Source organism: Amblyraja radiata, chromosome 11, assembly GCF_010909765.2.
Source record: "Amblyraja radiata isolate CabotCenter1 chromosome 11, sAmbRad1.1.pri, whole genome shotgun sequence".
Classification (NCBI taxonomy): Eukaryota; Metazoa; Chordata; class Chondrichthyes; order Rajiformes; family Rajidae; genus Amblyraja; species Amblyraja radiata.
This window is the reverse complement of record NC_045966.1, coordinates 39,162,625-39,180,989: the sequence shown is the minus strand read 5'-3', so window position 1 is coordinate 39,180,989 and position 18,365 is coordinate 39,162,625. Positions and strand designations below refer to the sequence as shown.

Below are 18,365 nucleotides of genomic sequence, written 5' to 3'. Positions count from 1 at the left end.
TGTGTCGTAAGTGACAAATGCGGATGTTTAGGATACAACAGGGTGTCAGATAAGGAGAGAAGAGGAATGAAAGAGAAGGTTTAAAACGCTGGAGTAACACAATGGCTCAGCCAACATCTCTGGAGAAAATGGATGGATGATGTTTCGGGTCGGATGTCTGAAGTAGGGGCCCTCCCTGAAACGTCACTTATCATGACCTCTAGAGACGCTGGCTGACCCGCCTGGGTTACTCCAGCACTTTGTGCTTTTTTTTGGTAAACCAGCATCTGCAGTGCCTGGTGTCTAGGTATCTGTGGACCATCCTGTGAGAAGACATCGCTGCACTTTCTTTATCAGAATGGGTGTCAAGGGTTATGGCGATAAGGCAGGAGAATGGGATTAGGAGGCAGAGATCAGCCATGATTGAATGGCGGAGTAGACTCGATGGGCCGAATGGCCTCATTCTACTCCTATATGTTGTGAAATGAAAGCCAGAGGGAGGTGTATGGGTGGACGGGGACGGGGGAGGGACAAAGGACAGGATAGTGGGTGTGGGGGGGCACAGGAAAGCTAGGGCAGGTTTAACCAAAGATACTAGAGGAGCTCCTCTAGGATGTTTGGGTTTTACTATCCACAGCTAGTTGCAATAAAGGTTATTGAGTGGACGGACAGACACACAGTGCTGGAGTAACTCTGCGGTCAGGCAGCATCTGTGCATCTGTCCACGTTCCCCACACACGCTGCCCGACCGACCCGCTGCAACTGTGCGCGTGCGTGCGTCAGGCTGCGGCCCCGTGACGCAATCACGTCGCCTCACGCTGTGGCGGCGGCAACCGGCGACATGTGGCGGCTGAAGGCGCTGCTGGGCCGCGGTGAGTGGTGGGGGTGGGGGGGAGGGGTAGAGGGGGTAGAGGGGGGGGGGATAGAGGGGGTAGAGGGGGGGATAGAGGGGGCAGGGAGAGGGGGAGAGGAGGAAGGGAGACAAGGGGGCAGGGCAGCTACAGCACAGCTTCAGGCTATTCGGCCCACCACCTCCATGCTGACCTTGACCTGTGTGTGAGTGTGTACCTTATGTACATGAGTGTTTGTACACACGTGTGAGTGTGCATGATTGTGTGTGTGTATGTAAAGGCACGCACGTGAGTGTGCGCGTATGTGTATGTACGTGTGTGTGTATGTGAACATGCGTGTGAGTACAGGTGTGAGTATGTGTACGTGTGAGTGCTTGTGAGAAGATAAACACCAAGTGCCGGGGGTAACTCAGTGGGTCAGACGGCATCTCTGGAGAAAAGGAATATGTGACGTTTCGGGGTCGAGACCCTTCTTCAGACTGAAGTGTGTGTGTACAAGTCGGTGTATGTGAGAGTATGTGTGTGAGAGAGTGTGTATGTCTGCATTAGTATCTAGGTGTGTGCGAGTGTTTACATGTGTGAGAGAGTGTGTGTGAGAGAGTGTATGTCTGTGCGTGCCTATATGTGTGCACAGTGTGGTACTTGTTCTCTCTCGCACTCGGTCAGATGCTGTGCTGCACCTGTTTTCGTGCTGTATCTCTAAAGTCTGCTACGATTGTACCTGCCTGTTCCACTTCCTCTGGCAGCTACAAAGCCAGCGTTGGACCCCTATATTCAACACAGATTCAGGGACAGTTTCTTCCCGGCTGTCATCAAGCAACTGACCCAATCCATCACCAACTAGAAAGCGGTGATGACCTCCCATCTTCCTCATCGGAGACTTTGCATTATCTTTAATAGGACTTTATCTTGCACTAAATCTTGTGCCTTTTATCTGTGCACTGTGGATGGCTTGATTATTTAGTTTAGTTTATTGTCATGTGTACTGAGGTACAGTGAAAAGCTTTGTTGCATGCTACGCAGTCAACAGATAGACAATACATGATTACAATCGAGCCGACCACAGTGTACAGATACAGGGTAAAGAGAATAACGTTTAGTGCAAGATAATGTCCAGTAAGAAATGCTGCTGTTGGTGTAGAGGTTTAAAAGAGTGGAGCAACTACAACAAATGATTGCAGATCCACTTCTGGGCCCAGAACGTGTAGAATCGCCGAGCTTGGGTGCCATCTTGGGTGTCGAATTGGGCAGCACATAAACAGAAGCTTTTCACTGTACCTCGATGCACGTGGCAAAAATGAATGAACTAAAGTAAACCTGGCAGTTGCTGCCTAGCTGGGAATCTGCCAGCTCTTCCCACATTTCGAAGTTTCACCAAGAACGTCCGTTCATTCCTTCACTGCCTCTCGTTTTCTCCACAGCGCTTCACCGCTGGCAAATCTCCGGACCCTCGAGCTCACTGCGCCTGCCTCCCACCCACTGTGCCGACGATGACTTGTTAAACCCAGCGGCTCGGCTGCCTGCCCACTGCACCTTCAGAAGCAGGTTGGTCGCCAGTCGAACGCGCAAATCTGTTTCATTTTCAAAGCGTCGCTGTCTATTAAATTCACTTGGAGCACCGTGTGCAGTTCAGACCGCCCAGCTGCAGCAAGGATATCAATAGGTAGGAAAAGATGCAGAAGAGATTCAGCAGGATGTTAGAACTTTGTTGGTTCTCCTTGTGGCCGCGTGAGTTTTCTCCGGGTGCTCCGGTTTCCTCCCACACTCCAGAATTACCAGAGCGCACTTTAGTTTAGTTTAGAAATACAACACAGAAATAGGCCCTTCGACCCACCGAGACCTCGCCGACACGCACTATCCTACACACTATAATTTATTTTACCGAAGCTAAATTAACCTACAAACTTTTGCGTCTTTGGGGCGTGAGACGAAGCCGCAGCACACGGAGAAAACACACGTGGTCACAGGGAAAACGTACAAACTCCATACAGACGGCACCCATTGTCAGGATCAAACCTGGGACTCTGGCGCTGTAAGGCAGCAGCTCTACCCCTGCGCCACCGTGCCGCCCTGCGTTCTATGTTTAGAGAAGCAAAACTGCAGCTGCCCTGATGCAGGGTGTCATCACGAAACGTCAACTGCCCCTCTGCCTTCACAGATGCTGCTTGACCCGCTGAGTTCCTAAAGCATGTTCATTACTTCTCGGAGCAGAATTAAGCCATTCAGCCCACCAAGTCTACTCTGCCATTCAATCATGGCTGGTCTACCTTTCCCTCTGAACTCCATTTTCCTGCCTTCGCCCGATAGATCCTGACACCCATGTCAATCTCCGCCTTTAAAATACCTAATGACTTGGCCTCCACAGCCGTCTGACAAGTAATTCATCACCCACCGACTAAAGCACTTTGTTATTCTGATACTAAATCATCTATTGATTTGTGCGTGGATTTCTCAGTCCAACAGATGCTCAGAATGGAGACGGTGGACAGGGGAAGCGGGAGGAAGATGAACAGAGGACTCGGTTTTATTCCAAGGCCTTGCCACGGTTTTCGGGATTCGATGCTGTTGGCTGGGTAAGAAAAGGAAAAGGCTCAATGTTGCCGACATCTCACGGACAGGCAATGCTCAACCGTGTGGTCTTGGCTGGGTTTAGATGTGTTGCGTCCCTGACCAGTAATAATCATGAAACATGATTTATGAAAATGCACTGTGGTGATACTGCCTCGCAGCAGCCGCCCCCACACCCTCTTCTCCAGATTTCTCCCTCACCACCACAATCAGTCTGAAGAAGGGTCCTGACCTGAAACATCAACTGTCCATTCCCTCCACAGATGCTGCCTGACCCACTGAGTTCCTCCAGCACTTTGTGTCTTTTAGAGTCATACAGCACGGAAACAACTACCTCCTCTGGCCGCTCGTTCCATACACCCACCACCCTGTGAGTGAAAAGGTGCCCCTCGGGTTCCTATTAAATCTTTCCCAACTCATCTTAAACCTATGTCCTCTGTTTCTTGATTCCATTACCCTGAGTGAAAGCCTCTGCATTCACCCTGTCTATTCTCCTCATGATTTTATACACCTCCATAAGATCACTCCTCAGCCTCCTGCACTCCAAGGAATAAATTCCTAGCCTGCCCAACTACCTATATATATAGCTCAGGTCCTCGGGTCCTGGCAACATCCTCGTAAATCATCCCTGCACTCTTTCCAGCTTAACAACATCCTTCCTATAGCAGGGTGAACAAAGCTGAATACTCAAGGTTTGGCCCTTCCAATGTCTTGTGCACCTGTAACATCTCAACTTTGGTTTTAGTGTATTTTAGAGGTACAGCGTGAAAACAGGCCCTTCGGCCCACCTATCCGCACCGACCAGCGCTCCCCTTACACTCCCACTATCCTACACATGAAGGACAATTTACAATTTTACTGAAGCCAATTAACCTACAAACCTGCACGTCTTTAGAATGTGGGAGGAAACCGTAACACCCGGAGAAAACCCATGCGGTCACAGGGAGACCGTGCAAACTCGTAGCGCCCATAGTCAGGACCGAACCCGGGTCTCTGATGCTCTGACATAAGTCGGCTATAGCTGACAACCGGCAATAACAGACCCCCCCCCCCCCATGGTCTGTTATCGCAAGGGTTTATTGTATAATACTCCAGATGAGGCCTCACCAATGTCTTGTACACCTGTAACATAACATCCTAACTTCTCGGGGTCAGGCAGCATCTCTGGAGAAAAAGGATGGGTGACATTTTGGGTCAGGACCCTTCTTCATCCTTTTACTCCAGAGTTGCTGCCTGACCCACTGAGTTACTCCAGCATTTTGTGTTTATCTTCGGTGTAAACCAGCATCTGCAGATCCTTTCCACACATCCTAACTTCTTTACCTAACACCCTGACTGATGGAGGCCAATGTATCGGAAGCCGCTTTGACCACCCTGTCGAGCTGTAATGCCACTGTAAGGGGATCGCCCCTCCACCTTGCTGACTGTGTTGTTCCTTTCCCCTCTCCCCTCCAGGGCGCCGCTGCCGTGGTGTTTCTACAGTTCGCCAGGCATCTGCATCACCACTTCTGCCATCGCGTGGGACCCCCCGAGAGTGAGGCTGCCCCCCAGCTCTGTGTCCCAGGCATCGTTGCCTCCGCACTGACACCAGACAGAATCAGTAAGTTTGCCGCACATTCGCCGTATGCCAATTCAATCACGGTTCAATGATACTCTATTGTCACATGTACCCAGGTACAGTTCAAGTTCAAGTGAGTTCATTGTCCCTGATAGGACAATGAAATTCTTGCTTTGTTTCAGCACACAGAACATAGTAGGCATTTACTACAGAACCTAGACGGATGCTGGTTCATACCAATGATAGACACAATATGCAGGAGTAATTCAACGGGTCAGACTGCATCTAAAACTAGAGGGCATAGGCTTAAGGTGAGAGGGGAGAGATAAAGGAGTTCCTCGGAGCGGGGGGGGGGTGGGGGGGGAGGGGGATGAGCTGCTGAGGAACCTACCATTACAATTTTTAAAGACAGAACAGATAAATGATCGGACGAGTTTGGAGGAATATGGGCCAAATACAGGCAAATGAGTCTAGCCCAGAATGCCAACTTGGTCGGCACGGGCAGAGTGGGCCGAAGGGCCAATTTCCAAGCCCTACAGCTCTAAGACTAATTTGCCTGTAACGCTGCAGCAAGTGAGAATTTAATTGTTCTGGTTTGTATCTGTTGTATGCGACAAATAAATACAAGTGATAGAGTCACACAGCACGGAAACAGGCCCTTCGGCCCTTCTTACTCATGCAACAAAGGTGCCCCATCTACTGTAGTGCCACCTGCCGGCGTTTGGCCCATATCCCTCAAAACCTTCCTATCCATGTACCTGTCCAGGTGTGATGGGCGACACAGTGGTGCAGCAGGTAGAACCGCTGCTTCACAGCGCCAGAGACCCGGTTCAATCCTGCTGGGTGTTGTCTGTGCGGAGTTTGCACGTTCTCCCTGTGTCTGCGAAGGTTTCCTCTGGGTGCTCCAGTGTCCTCCCACACATCGAAGACGTGCAGGTTTGTAGGTTAATTGTTTTTTGTCCCTGTTGTGTAGGATAGTGCTAGATTAAGGGACAATTGCTGGTCGGTGTGGACTGGGTGGGCCGAAGGACCTCCGTGCAATATCTCTAAACAACAGTCTTAAAAGACTGTCTTTTAAATGTTATTTAAAACTTGCTCCATCTTGCGTTATTGCTCCCCCCCCCACCGTTCCCTCGCGTGCTCTCTGACCCGTCTGCATCTTGCTTTGTGCTGCAGGGTTCAGTCGCTGTATCCTGCCTCGTGGTGTGGGTCCCGACTCCATCAGCACCTCCGCGGCTCAGAGTTCCGGCTCGGCGGCCTCCTCCTCCTCTCCTGCAGGGGGCGCAGCTGTCCACTATCGGTCCCGTCCGGGGAGCTTTGACAATGTTGAACAAGGTATCATCATTCGTGGGAACAAGATTCACTAAAGAACGCTCACTGACACTGCTTGCTTGTTGCGTATACTTACATAACTTGCAGTCCCTCAGCATTATTTGTCAGATGTAAGACCACGATTAGTGGAGGAGGGTTGTTGACGTAGCCCAGGCCTGTGCGGCGGCGGATCGCCAGGACCTTGGGACCAGTAGCCATGAATCCTGGGAACTATGCAACGGCCCAACGTCGAACGGGATGAGCAATCTCCGAATGGAGTGGGTTGATTAATCCTGAGGGACATCTCCATCAGTCCAGGCCAATGGGAGTGTTTAAGAAGGAACTGCAGATGCTGGAAAATCGAAGGTACACATAAATGCTGGAGAAACTCAGCGGGTGCAGCAGCATCTATGGAGCGAAGGAGATAGGCAACGTTTCGGGCTGAAACGTTGCCTATCTCCTTCGCTCCATAGATGCTGCTGCACCCGCTGAGTTTCTCCAGCATTTTTGTGTACCAGGCCAATGGAGTGCCTCCTATCCCACTGCTGAAGGAAGCCAGATAACTGCAGAGCATTACAGTAGTCCACTCAACCCATTGAACCCATGCTGGGATAATCTGCCAGCATTTATGGCATATTGTTATCATTTAGTTTATTGTCACATGTACCAAGGTACAGTGAAAAGCTCTGTTGCGTGCTATCCAGTCAACGTAAAGACTATACATGATTTACAATCAAGCCGTCCACAGTGTACAGATACATGATAAAGGGAATAACGTTTAGTGCAAGATAAAGTCTGATTAAAGATAGTGTGAGGGTCTCCAATGAGGTAGATGGGAGGGTCAAGACCGCTCTCTAGTTGGTGATAGGATGATTCATTTGCCTGAATAACAGCTGGGAAGAAACTGTCCCTGAATCTGGAGGTGTGCGTTTTCACACCTCTGGATCTTTTGCCTGATGAGAGAGGGGAGAAGGGGGAGTGACCGGGGCGAGATTATGCTGGTCGCTTTGCCAAGGCAGCCTGAAGTGTAGATGCATTAGCAGATCGTTTTGGGGAGATGTTTTGAGTTTTTAATGCAGATCTCCCTTACGTTGCAGATGGTCCCCTGTTCATGAAGTGTACAGAACGCTCAGAATACAATGCCAGAGATGAGAGCCACCCACAGCCGCAGGTCCAGGTAAGCAGACTGCAAAACATAAGGGTTGGTGTTGAGATGGGTATGTTGTTTTGCACATGACTGACCCTGGATATGGGACTTCAATCAATCATTTGTGTAAGAGAGAACTGCAGATGCTGGTTTAAATAGAAGGTAGACACAAAATGCTGGAGTAACTCAGCGGGTGAGGCAGCATCTCTGGAGAAAGGGAATGGGCGACGTATCGGGTCGAGACCCTTCTTCTGAAGAAGGGTCTTGACCTGAAAAGTCGCACATTCCTTTTCTCCAGAGATGCTGCCTCACCCGCTGAGTTACTCCAGCATTTTGTGTCTACCTTCATTTAATCTTTGGTGCTTTATTGTCACGTGTGCACAACACAGTGAAATTCCTTTTTGCATAGATCACACATGCATGAATCGCCGTATTATGGTGCCATTTACAAAAAGTCGAAAGTACTGAGGATTGTTGGGAAGAAGCGGTTTCTGAACCTGGAGGACCCAGTTTTCCGAGCCAGTGGAAGGTGATGGAGGAGGCCCTGCAGCAACCTGGAGGTTACCTGGATCCAGTACATTGAAAGTCCAAAGCTCGGAAAACTGGGTCCTCCTGGTTCAGAAACGGCTTCTTCCCAACAATCATAGGGCTTTAGAACACCACCAACACCAACAAAACTACGTACTGTCAGTAGAACCAGGGACTTTGGGCTTTTTGTTTGCACTAATATTGGGCTTTGTTTTTAAGTTATCCACAATCCAGAACGCAGCCGCCCGACTCATCACCCACACCAAATCCTGGCATCACATAATTCCAGTCCTCAAACAACTTCACTGGCTTCCCATCTCCCACCGGATCACCTACAAAATCCTGATCCTCACCTACAAAGCCCTCCACCATCTGGCCCCCCCATATCTCACTGGCCTCCTCTCCCCCTACCAACCCTCACGGTCCCTCAAATCGACATCAGCCGGTCTCCTCTCCATCCACAAGTCCAACCTCCGCAGTTTTGGGGACAGAGCCTTCTCCAGGGCAGCTCCCAGGCTCTGGAACTCCCTCCCCCAACTGATCCGCAATTCCGTGTCCCTCACCATCTTCCAGTCCCGCCTCAAGACCCATCTCTTCACCTCTGCCTATCCTTAGCCCCACGTCCCCCTCCCTTTTCATCTGTACACTAATTGCCTCATATTGTGTTTTGAATTGAATTCTGTCTTTACTTTGTGTACTAGTCATGTCTCTACTATTTATTTCATTCCCCTTACATGTTTTTCCTCTACCTGCTAAATTTTTGTAAGGTGTCCTTGAAACTCTTGAAAGGCGCCCATAAATAAAATTTATTATTATTATTATTACAATAATAAACGAAACTATTCTAAACTAATAATTCACAGCCCCCAGTTTTCAAATCCCTTCATCAACACCTCTATCAGCTCAGAAAACATCTCATTAGCGTTTAGACCCAATTTAGCTGCACGTGAGTGCTTCTGCCCTGTGTCGTAATTTAGTTGAAAATGTGTAGGAAGGAACTGCAGAAGCTGATTTATACTGAAGATAGACACAAAATACTGGAGTAACTCAGCGGGTCAGGCAGCAACTCTGGAGAAAAGGAATAGGTGACGTTTCAGGTTGGAACCCTTCTTTAGACTGAAAGATGGAGGTGGGTGGGAGCTGGAGGCGAGGAAAGGCAAGAACAAATTAGGGCCAGCAACAGATGATCTCCATAATGGACCATTGTTGGCTGGGGAAGATGTGCTAACGAGAGGGATACAAGGAAGTGAACAATGGAACCAGTAGATGACTAGGGTGGGGGAAGGGGGAGAGAGGGAATGCAAGGGTTATTTGAAATTAGAGAAATCAATATTCATACCACTAGGTTGTAAGTTGCCCAAACAAAATATGTCTGCAAGCTTCTAATTCCACCCCCCCCCCACCCCACCCCACCCCTCCCCATCTCTACCTTTCAATCTGAAGAAGGGTTGCGACCTAAAACGTCATCTATTCCTTTTCTCCAGAAATGCTGCCAGATTCGCTGAGTTACTCCAGCACTTTGTGTCTATTTTCGTAATTTAAGTTCCATGAGTGTGAGTGTGTCGAGCCACTTGAATTCTAGTTTCCTGCTGTTTTCCTGTTTGATACAGAGAGAGGAAGCGAGTTCAGAAGAAGCTTTAAACCGAGCCACGTCCGACTTACAAGGGGCTGCAAAGTCCAGCATATCTTCCATATTAAATATCATCGGTAAGTGAATACAATCGATGAATTGTACGTGAGTTGGGAGTGCAAATGTCCCTACTGAACAGCACAAGTTAGTCGTACACCATGCAAACAGGCCCTGCCGACCAACATGCCCCATGTTCCTGAGAACTTTACATTTTAATAGAACGGGCTGATTTATTGAAATTGAGACCCAAGAAACTGCAGATGCTGGAATCCTGAGCATACAAAGAGCTAGAATAACTCAGCAGGTCAGGTGGCATCTGTGGAGGGAATATTCAGGAAGATGTGATGTAGTATTGGCATCATGTTCAGCACAGACATTGTGGATTGAAGGACCTGCTCTTGGGCTGTACTGTTCTATTCTACCGGTTAGGCGGCATCTGTGGAGGACGTAATGGACAGATGTCGTTTCTGGTCAGGACTAAAAAGGTGCTTGTCCATTCCCTCCACAGATGCTGCCTGACCCGCTGAGTTCCTCCAGCACTTTGTGGTTTGCTCAAGATGCCAGCATCTGCAGTTTCTTGGGTCTCCCATTTCAATTAATTCAATTAATCCCAACCCAAAACGTCATCTGCCCATTTCCCTCCACAGATGCTGCCTAACCAGCTGAGTTCCTCCAGCACTTTATGTCTTTCATTAATTGAATACTTGTTATTGTCCATCCATGCAGAATCCCTGCAAGGGTAGCTCACTGGCCCAGCGGTAGAGTTGCTGCCTTACAGCGCCAGAGACTCAGATTCGATCCTGACCTCAGGTGCTGTCTGTGTGGAGTTTGAACGTTCTCCCTGTGACCGTTTGGGGTTTCCTCCCACATCCCAATGATGTGTGGGTTTGTAGATTAATTGGCCCTCTGTAAATTGCCCCTAATGTGTAGGAAGTGGGGATAACACAGAACTAGTGTGAACGGGTGATCGGTGGTCGGCATGGACTCGATGGGCTGAAGGGCCTGTTCCATGCTATATCTCTAAACTAAACTAAACTAAAATCTCATCATCAATTATCCCTGTAATTTTCTATTAAATCTCTCGAACAGGGCTTGAAAATGTCAAAGCTCAAGACGAAGACTTGGCTTTCTCCTGTTTCATGATAGCAGCCCGACAAGGGTACAGTAAGGCTCAGTACAACGTGGGAGTGTGCTACGAACTGGGGAGAGGCACAGCCAAAGACATCGAGAAGGTCAGAATCTGTCAAAGGAAACTGGGCGGCATGGTGGTGCAGCGGTAGAGTTGCTGCCTTAACGCGTCAGAGACCCGGGTTCAATCTTGACCATGGGTGCTGTCTACGTTCTCCCTGTGACCACATGGGTTTTCTCTGGATGTTCCAGTTTCCTCCCACACTCCAAAGATGTACAGGTTTGTAGGTTAATCGGCTTTGGTAAAATTGTAATTTGTCCCTAGTGGGTAGTATAATGCTAGCGTACAGGGTGATCACTGGTTGGCGTGGACTCAGTGGGCTGAAGAGCCTGTTTCCGCGCTGTATCGCTAAAGTGTAAAGAAAAGTGTGCCTGGCACATGTACAACATATTTCGTTTAGAGATACAGCCAGGAAACTAGCCCTTCGGCCCACTGAGTCCACGCCGACCAGCGATCCCCGTACACTAGTTCTATGTTATTCCAGTTTTGCATCCTAAAGACTTGGGGCAATTTACAGAAGCCAATTAACCTACAAACTGACACGTCTTTGGGATGTGAGAGCATCTGGAGAAAAACCCATGTTGTCACAGGGAGAACGTGCAAACTCCGTACAGACAGCACCCATAGTCAGGATTGAACTTGGGTTGAGTGAGGCAGCGGCTCTACCTCTGCACCACTGTGCCGCCGTAAAGTGTTAAACAATTGCATGTAACAGTTATTTGTACTCATGATAACCGATTTCCTTGAAGTGTTACTGTGTTTTGTACATGGGGCAGTGGCTGGTATGCAGGGTCTAAGTCTGTTTATTCTCCTACCTTGTCCCTTAGGCCATGCTGTACTATAGTCAGGCAGCAACTCAAGGACACCGCTTGGCCCAGTATCGTTGGGCAAGGTATCTGCTGGAGATCAAGCCAGAAAGGAATGTTGGAGATACACAAAGGGCCATTGATCAGCTGAAGAAGGCAGCTAAGTCTGGACTCAGAGAGGCAAGCTGATTTGTTTTATGTCTACGTTGCTCTCGTGCTAAAAGCTAAACTGCAGTGTACAGTAAACCCTTGTTATAACGGACCGCTACAGGTCCACCACCGATTTCCCGGCATCCTTGGTTCCATAGCCTTTCTGGATTATCCGTTTTGCCGGACCAACAGAGGTCACGGCCTCCAAGAGGAGTCCAATGTGCCAGAACGGACTACCTACGCCGCCCAGTAGCCGAGATACCTGGGCACAAAGTTGGCCTCGGAAGTCAGCTTTGGGAACGGATATGCGGTCTCTGTCCGAGCCGGAGTTCTAGAGCCCGGGGGAAAATTCAACCCGCCAATCGATGGTGTCGGGATCAGCCGCCTCACCTGGCCTAGACGCCACATTCCACATTGCCAGAAAATTGCTCTATATAGCGGATTAGGTATATAGCGGACCAAGGCTCCCATTGCACCTCCCCTCGCACCCACTACCACAATTACCCGACGTTACCCAAAGGCGGCGTGAGTACCGGGCCCATCCCTGCAACATCGCGTGTGGGGCTGGGGCTCTGCGGCTCCCCGCCCTGTGAACACCCGCTGGTTTAGCCCCCCCCCCCCCCACCCACCCACGTTGACCCTCTGCTGCACTGGGGTGGGATACAGAGACACATCAAGGGAAGATAGGTGCCGGAGCGGCACGGTGGCGCAGCGGAACAGCTGCTGCCTCCCAGCGCCAGAGACCCGGGTTCAATCCTGACTACAGGTGCTCTCTGTACAGAGTTTGTATGTTCTCCCCGTGACCACGTGGGATTCCTCCGACTGCTGTGGTTTCCTCCCACACTCCAAAGATGTACAGGTTTGTAGGTTAATTGGCTTCGGTAAAAATTGTTAATTGTCCTCAGTGTGTAGTATAGTGCTATTGTCAGGGTGAGCGCTTATCGGCGCGGACTCCGTGGGCCTAAGGGCCTGTTTCCACGCTGTATCTCGAAACTAAACTTGGGCGGTCACGGTGGCACAGAGTTGCTGCCTTACAGCGATTATAGCGCCAGAGACACGGGTTCGATCCAGACGACGCTTGCTGCCTGCACGGAGTTTTACGTTCTCCCTATGACCTGCGTGGGTTTTCTCCGAGATCTCCGGTTTCCTCCCACACTCCAAACACGTACAGTTTTGTGGGTTAATTGTCTATAGTGTGTGGAGGATGGTGTGGGCGTGCGGGGATCGCCGGTCGGTGCTGGGATGCAGGGATCGCTGGCTGAAGGGTCTGTTTCCGTACTGTATCTCTAAACTAAACTAAACTAAGATGGTCCAGGTGAGGTGGAGGTACAGAGCATGGTGGGCCCCTGTTCAACAGCTAACCTCGTCCTCTTGTTGTTTCAGGCCCAGGCGTACCTGGGAGTGTTCTACACCAACAAGCCCCACCGAGACCTGGAGCAAGCTGTCAGCTACTTCTCTATGGCAGCCAGAAGCGGGGTAAGTTGGCTGGCGTTCCAATGGAGAGAGATGAACGAGAACAATGGGAATATTTGCACAGCATCATTTAATTTCAGTTTAGTTTTAGAGACACAACGTGGAAACAACCCCTTCGACCCACCGAGTCCACGCCGACCATCGATCACCCTGTACATGAACACTATCCTACACACTTTACACAAGCCAATTAACCTTCAAATCCACACTTCTTTGGTGCTGTGGGAGGAAACCGGAGCACCCAGAGAAAACCCACGCGGTCACAGTGAGAATTTCCAAACTCCACACAGACAGCACCCGAGGTCAGGATCGAACCCAGGTCTCTGGCGCTGTGAAGCAGCAAATCTACCCGCTGCGCCACTGTGCTGCCAACAGGTCTGTCAACACTGTAAGACACAGAGTGCTGAAGTAACTCAGCAGGTCAGGCAGCATCTCTGGAGAACATGGATAGGTGACGTTTCCATTCAGGACGCTCCTGACGCAACTTGAGAACATCTTCAAAGAGGACATTACGAGTGAAGAAAAGTCTCGACTCGAAACGTTAGGACCTATCCATGTTCTCCAGAGATGCTGCCTGACCCGCTGAGTTACTCCAGCACTTTGTGGCTTTTTTGTAAATCAGCATCTACAGTTCATTGTTTCTATTAACTTAGTATCCAATAGTTAACATAGTAATAAAAGGAAAAAAACTTCAATAAATAATAAAAGCCCCAATATTAGTGCAAAACAAAACAAAAACCTGAAGTCCCTAGCGAAACCAGGATTCCACAGTTTCTTCCCAACTGTTATCAGGCAACTGAATCATCCTATCACCAACTAAAGAGCAGTCCTGACCTCCCATCTACCTCATTGGAGACCCTCGGACTATCTTTAATCAGACTATATCTTGCACTAAACGTTATTCCCTTTATCATGTATCTGTACACTGTGAACGGCTCAATTGTAATCATGTATAGTTTTTCCAATGATCGCATAGTACGCAACAAAAAGTGTTTCACTGTACCTCAGTACACGTAACAATAAACAAAACTAATCTACGACCTGTCCCCGGCAGGACGCTGCGAGCCAGTTCCACCTGGGGATGTGCTGCCAGAGAGGCTGGGGCGTACAGACGGACACGGGCAGGGCCGCTGATCTCTACATACAGGCAGCTGCTGCTGGCCACCCTGACGCTCTGTGGGCCCTGGGCGTGCTCCACCAGCAAGCACAAGCAGGTACCGTGTGCGCCGTGAAACTGGGTCACGCCTTTCCTGCACCAGAGGTTTCCTGTGGCAGCTTCCGCCAGGAATAGGCCGCCTCAACCTTCTGCTTCCTGCTTCTCTCACTGCTGGGACTTGCTAGCAAGAGCAGCATTATCTATCTTCCCCTCCCCCCTCTGCCTCCCCCCGCCCCCCCAACCCTCTCCAGTCTCCCTCTCCCCCTCTCATGTTCCTCTCCTTCCTCTCTCACTTCTCCCCCCCCCCCCCCCTCTACTCTCCCTCTCCTCCTGTCTCTCTCCTCCCCTCCCCCTGGACAGGTACATGGATGGGAAAGGTTTAGAGGGATATGGGCCTTATGCAGGCAGGTGGGACTAGCATACATGGGGCAACTTTGGTGCTGAAGGGCCTGTCTCTGTGCTGTATGACACTGTGACACTGTTCCACGAGGGGGGGGGGGGGGGGGGTGAGTCGGGGCCGGGGATTTTTAGGGGCATTTGGACTCCTGGGATATATAAATGCGATTTATTTACTGGACCATCTTGCACTAAACGCGACTCCCTTTATCCTGTATGTGTACACTGGACAGCTTGATTGTAATCATGCATACAAAATGCTGGAGTAACTCAGCGGAACAGGCAGCATCTCTGGAGAGAAGGAATGGGTGACATTTCGTGTTGAGACCCTTCGTCAGACTCTGAAGAAGGGTGTCGACCTGAAACGTCACCCATTCCTTCTCTCCAGGTATGCTGCCTGTCCCGCTGAGTTACTCCAGCATGTTGTATGTACCTTTGATTTAAACCGGCATCTGCAGTTCTTTCCTACACACTTGTAATCATGTATAGTCTTTCTGCTAACTGGATAGCACGCAACACAAAAGCCTTTCACTGTACCTTGGCACACGTGACAATAAACTAAATTAATCTATACTTAATCTAATCTGATTCTTGATTCCCCTACTCTGGGTAAAAAGTACCTTTCATCCTTTACCAGTGCACTGTGGAAACTTTACTTTAGTTACTTTATCAGGCAACTGAACCATCCTATCACCAACTAGAGAGTGGTCCTGATCTCCCCATCTACCTCATTGGAGACCCTCAGACCTCTTTAATCAGACTTTATTGGACTTTATCTTGTACTAAACGTTATTCCCTTCATCCTGTATCTGTACACTGTGGACGGCTTGATTGTAATCAAGTATAGTCTTTCTGCTGACTGGATAGCACGCAACATAATTTGAATGAATGATATTTGAATGATATCTTTCAATGTACCTTGGTACACGTGACAATAAATAAACGAAACAAAGCACTAAACATTATTCCCGTTATCATGTGTCTATGTACGCCATGGATGGCTCGATTGTAATCGTGTATAGACTATCCGCTGCCTGGTTAGCACACAACAAAAGCTTTTTACTGTACCTCGGTACATGTGACAATAATAAACTAAACAGCTTATTTCTTGTTGCAGGAGGCCGAGGAGGGTCGTGGGGCAGTTCCTCACTGCGGTGTGTGTTGTCCTCGCCCAGTCTCCATCCCCAGGGTACACCGCAGGAACTGTTCTCCCGGCAACATGGTGCGCCTGATGCCGACACGGTCTCCCAGCCTCCGGGCGTCCCTGTTGCCACTCTGCTGCCCCACTCCTGGAGTACCGGATGCCTCCGAGCCTCGCCACTCAGCGCCAGAGCTCCGTGCCTCGGCGCCAGTCTGCCTGAGGCGGAACACTGGGGGGGATTCCCGACGGCACGACGCGCCTTCCTCGCCGGCGTGAGGTGACTCCGGCAGAGCCGTCCCATCGAACAACACCTTCCTGCTCTCACGGACTGAGGGCTCTTCCCGTTCCCTCCCGAGATGGAGCCACGTCTCGCTGTGCTGAGACCAGGGCAGGTGAAGATGCCTCGACCAGAGATATGGGCACCTGTTGCCGGCCCTGCTTTGTTCTGGCCTCCAGTACACTCCCCCCTACTTTCAATCTGAAGAAGGGTCCCGACCCAAAATGTAAACTATCCATTTTCTCCAGAGATTCTGCCTGACTCGCTGAGTTACTCCAGCTCTTTGTGTCTATCTCCGAAGGATATCGACTTTACTAGAAACATCGTCTTGAAGAACATCTTTGTAACATACTGATTAAAGTCACTATGGAAAGAACTACACTTTAGTGTGACTTCAACGATGTTGGAACTCACAAACTCCAAGCGCATTCCCACTAATCCTTCGGTGGACACAAATGCTGGAGCAACTCAGCGGGCCAGGCAGTATCTCTGGAGAGAAGGAATGGGTGACGTTTCGGATCGAGACCTTTCTTCAGACTAATCATTCTAAAGCCGGTGTAATTGCTCAGTTGGTGGAGGGAATTGTACATTGAGTTTGGGGGTCTGCATCATCTAGAGTCATACAGCATAGAAACGGGCCTCTTCAATGGTGGCACAGTTGCTGCCTCACAGTGCCAGAGACCCGGGTTCGATCCTGACTATGGGTGGTGTCTAAACAGAATGTGTACGTTCTCACCGAGACTGTGCGGGTTTTCCCCGGGTACTCCGGTTTCCTCCCACGCTGGTCAGCAAGGACTTGGTGGGCCGAAGGACCTGCTTCTGTGCTGTATCTCTAAACTAAACTAAGGTGCGCACTGGTAATCGTGTCCAGATTAAAGGACGTGCCGGACGGACCAGTTGCTGGGAAATCGGTGGTGGATCTGGACATCAAAGGTCTGGAGGAAAATGGGGTCAAACATGGGCAATTGGGACTAGTTTGAATGGGGCATCATGGTTGGGGTGGACACCCTCTCTCTCTCTCACCCCCCTCTCCCTCCCTCTCTCTTAACCCCCTCGCTCTCTCTCTCTCTCACCCCAACTCTTTCTCTCTCTTCCACCCAGTAGGTAGAGATAACTTGTTGGTCCGAATGGCCTGTTTCTGTGCCGTATGACTCTCGGATATGTCACTGCATATAAATCTAATATAATTTATTAAGATCAGCAGAGGTACCAGGGGGTTTCCATCGCACGCTCCCACTGGTGTTTACACCTGGCGTGTGTCCAACCGAGGCAGAGTGCGACATTCCAGGGCCGGAGAGCTGAGGGGGAACCACGCTGCCCAGAAGCCAGCAAGGACTGGACTGGGACAGTCTGGCGTCTGACCCTCACTCCCCCTGCTCTCTGTCCCAACCTCACTGGACTCTTTTACCATGTGTGCTGACACCTAAACTGTAGAGCCCATCAGAATGCGTTATCTAATAACGCTCGGAGTTCAGTTGATAGGCTTCAAGCCTCCTTTATTCACAGCTTCAGATGCTGGAGACAAATCTATCTCCGCTAATTTACTTTAGAAACAAAGAACTGCAGATGCTGGTTTATACCAAAGATAGACACAAAGTGCTGGAGTAACTCAGCAGGTCATGCAGCAGCTCTGGAGAAAAGGGATGGGTGGCATTTTGGGTCAGGACGCTTCACCAGACTGAATGGCTATCTTATGGTTTACTTTAGATTTTAAAGATACAGTGTGGAAACGGGCCCTACGGCTCACCAAGTCCGTGCTGACCAGCGATCACCCCGAACAGCCAAATGACCAGTTACTATGCTGTATCTCCATCACACACTATGCCAGATTTCATTGCTTAAGCCCTTGCATTACATCGGCACGTGTAGTGAAGGGTTGTATGCTTTTTCTGAGTGATGTTACTGAAACAAACTATTTAATTAAAGTTGTGCTGGAAACCATTTGTTGATTCCTGGTTCTGGGAACAGTTTATGCTCCACCCACTTCCATGGACGGGGATAATTCTAGGGAGCTCGATCAAGATTTGGGAGATCGAGGAGGTTTTCCTTTTTTTCCAATTTTAGTGACACAGCGGCCTTTGACCCACCGCGTCTGTGCCGCCCCGACCAGCGTTCCTACACACGAGATAATTTACAGGCCAATTATCCTACAAACTACGTCTTTGAAGTGTGGGAGAAAACCCACGCGGTCTGTGAGAATCTGTC

At 49.7% G+C, this 18,365-nt stretch overlaps 1 protein-coding gene across 1 annotated transcript; it reads left to right on the top strand.

The window, feature by feature from the left end:
- The first annotated feature begins 771 nt into the window (after positions 1–771).
- dele1 (DAP3 binding cell death enhancer 1) lies at positions 772–18,101 on the top strand. The gene is made up of 12 exons (XM_033029734.1): positions 772–851; positions 2,252–2,375; positions 3,286–3,403; positions 4,854–4,998; positions 6,133–6,291; positions 7,365–7,444; positions 9,553–9,649; positions 10,662–10,804; positions 11,589–11,747; positions 13,101–13,193; positions 14,245–14,404; positions 15,860–18,101. The coding sequence occupies exons 1-12, from the start codon at positions 821–823 to the stop codon at positions 16,162–16,164; spliced, it is 1,614 nt and encodes a 537-aa protein (XP_032885625.1). The 5' UTR covers positions 772–820; the 3' UTR covers positions 16,165–18,101.
- Positions 18,102–18,365: the final 264 nt, after the last annotated feature.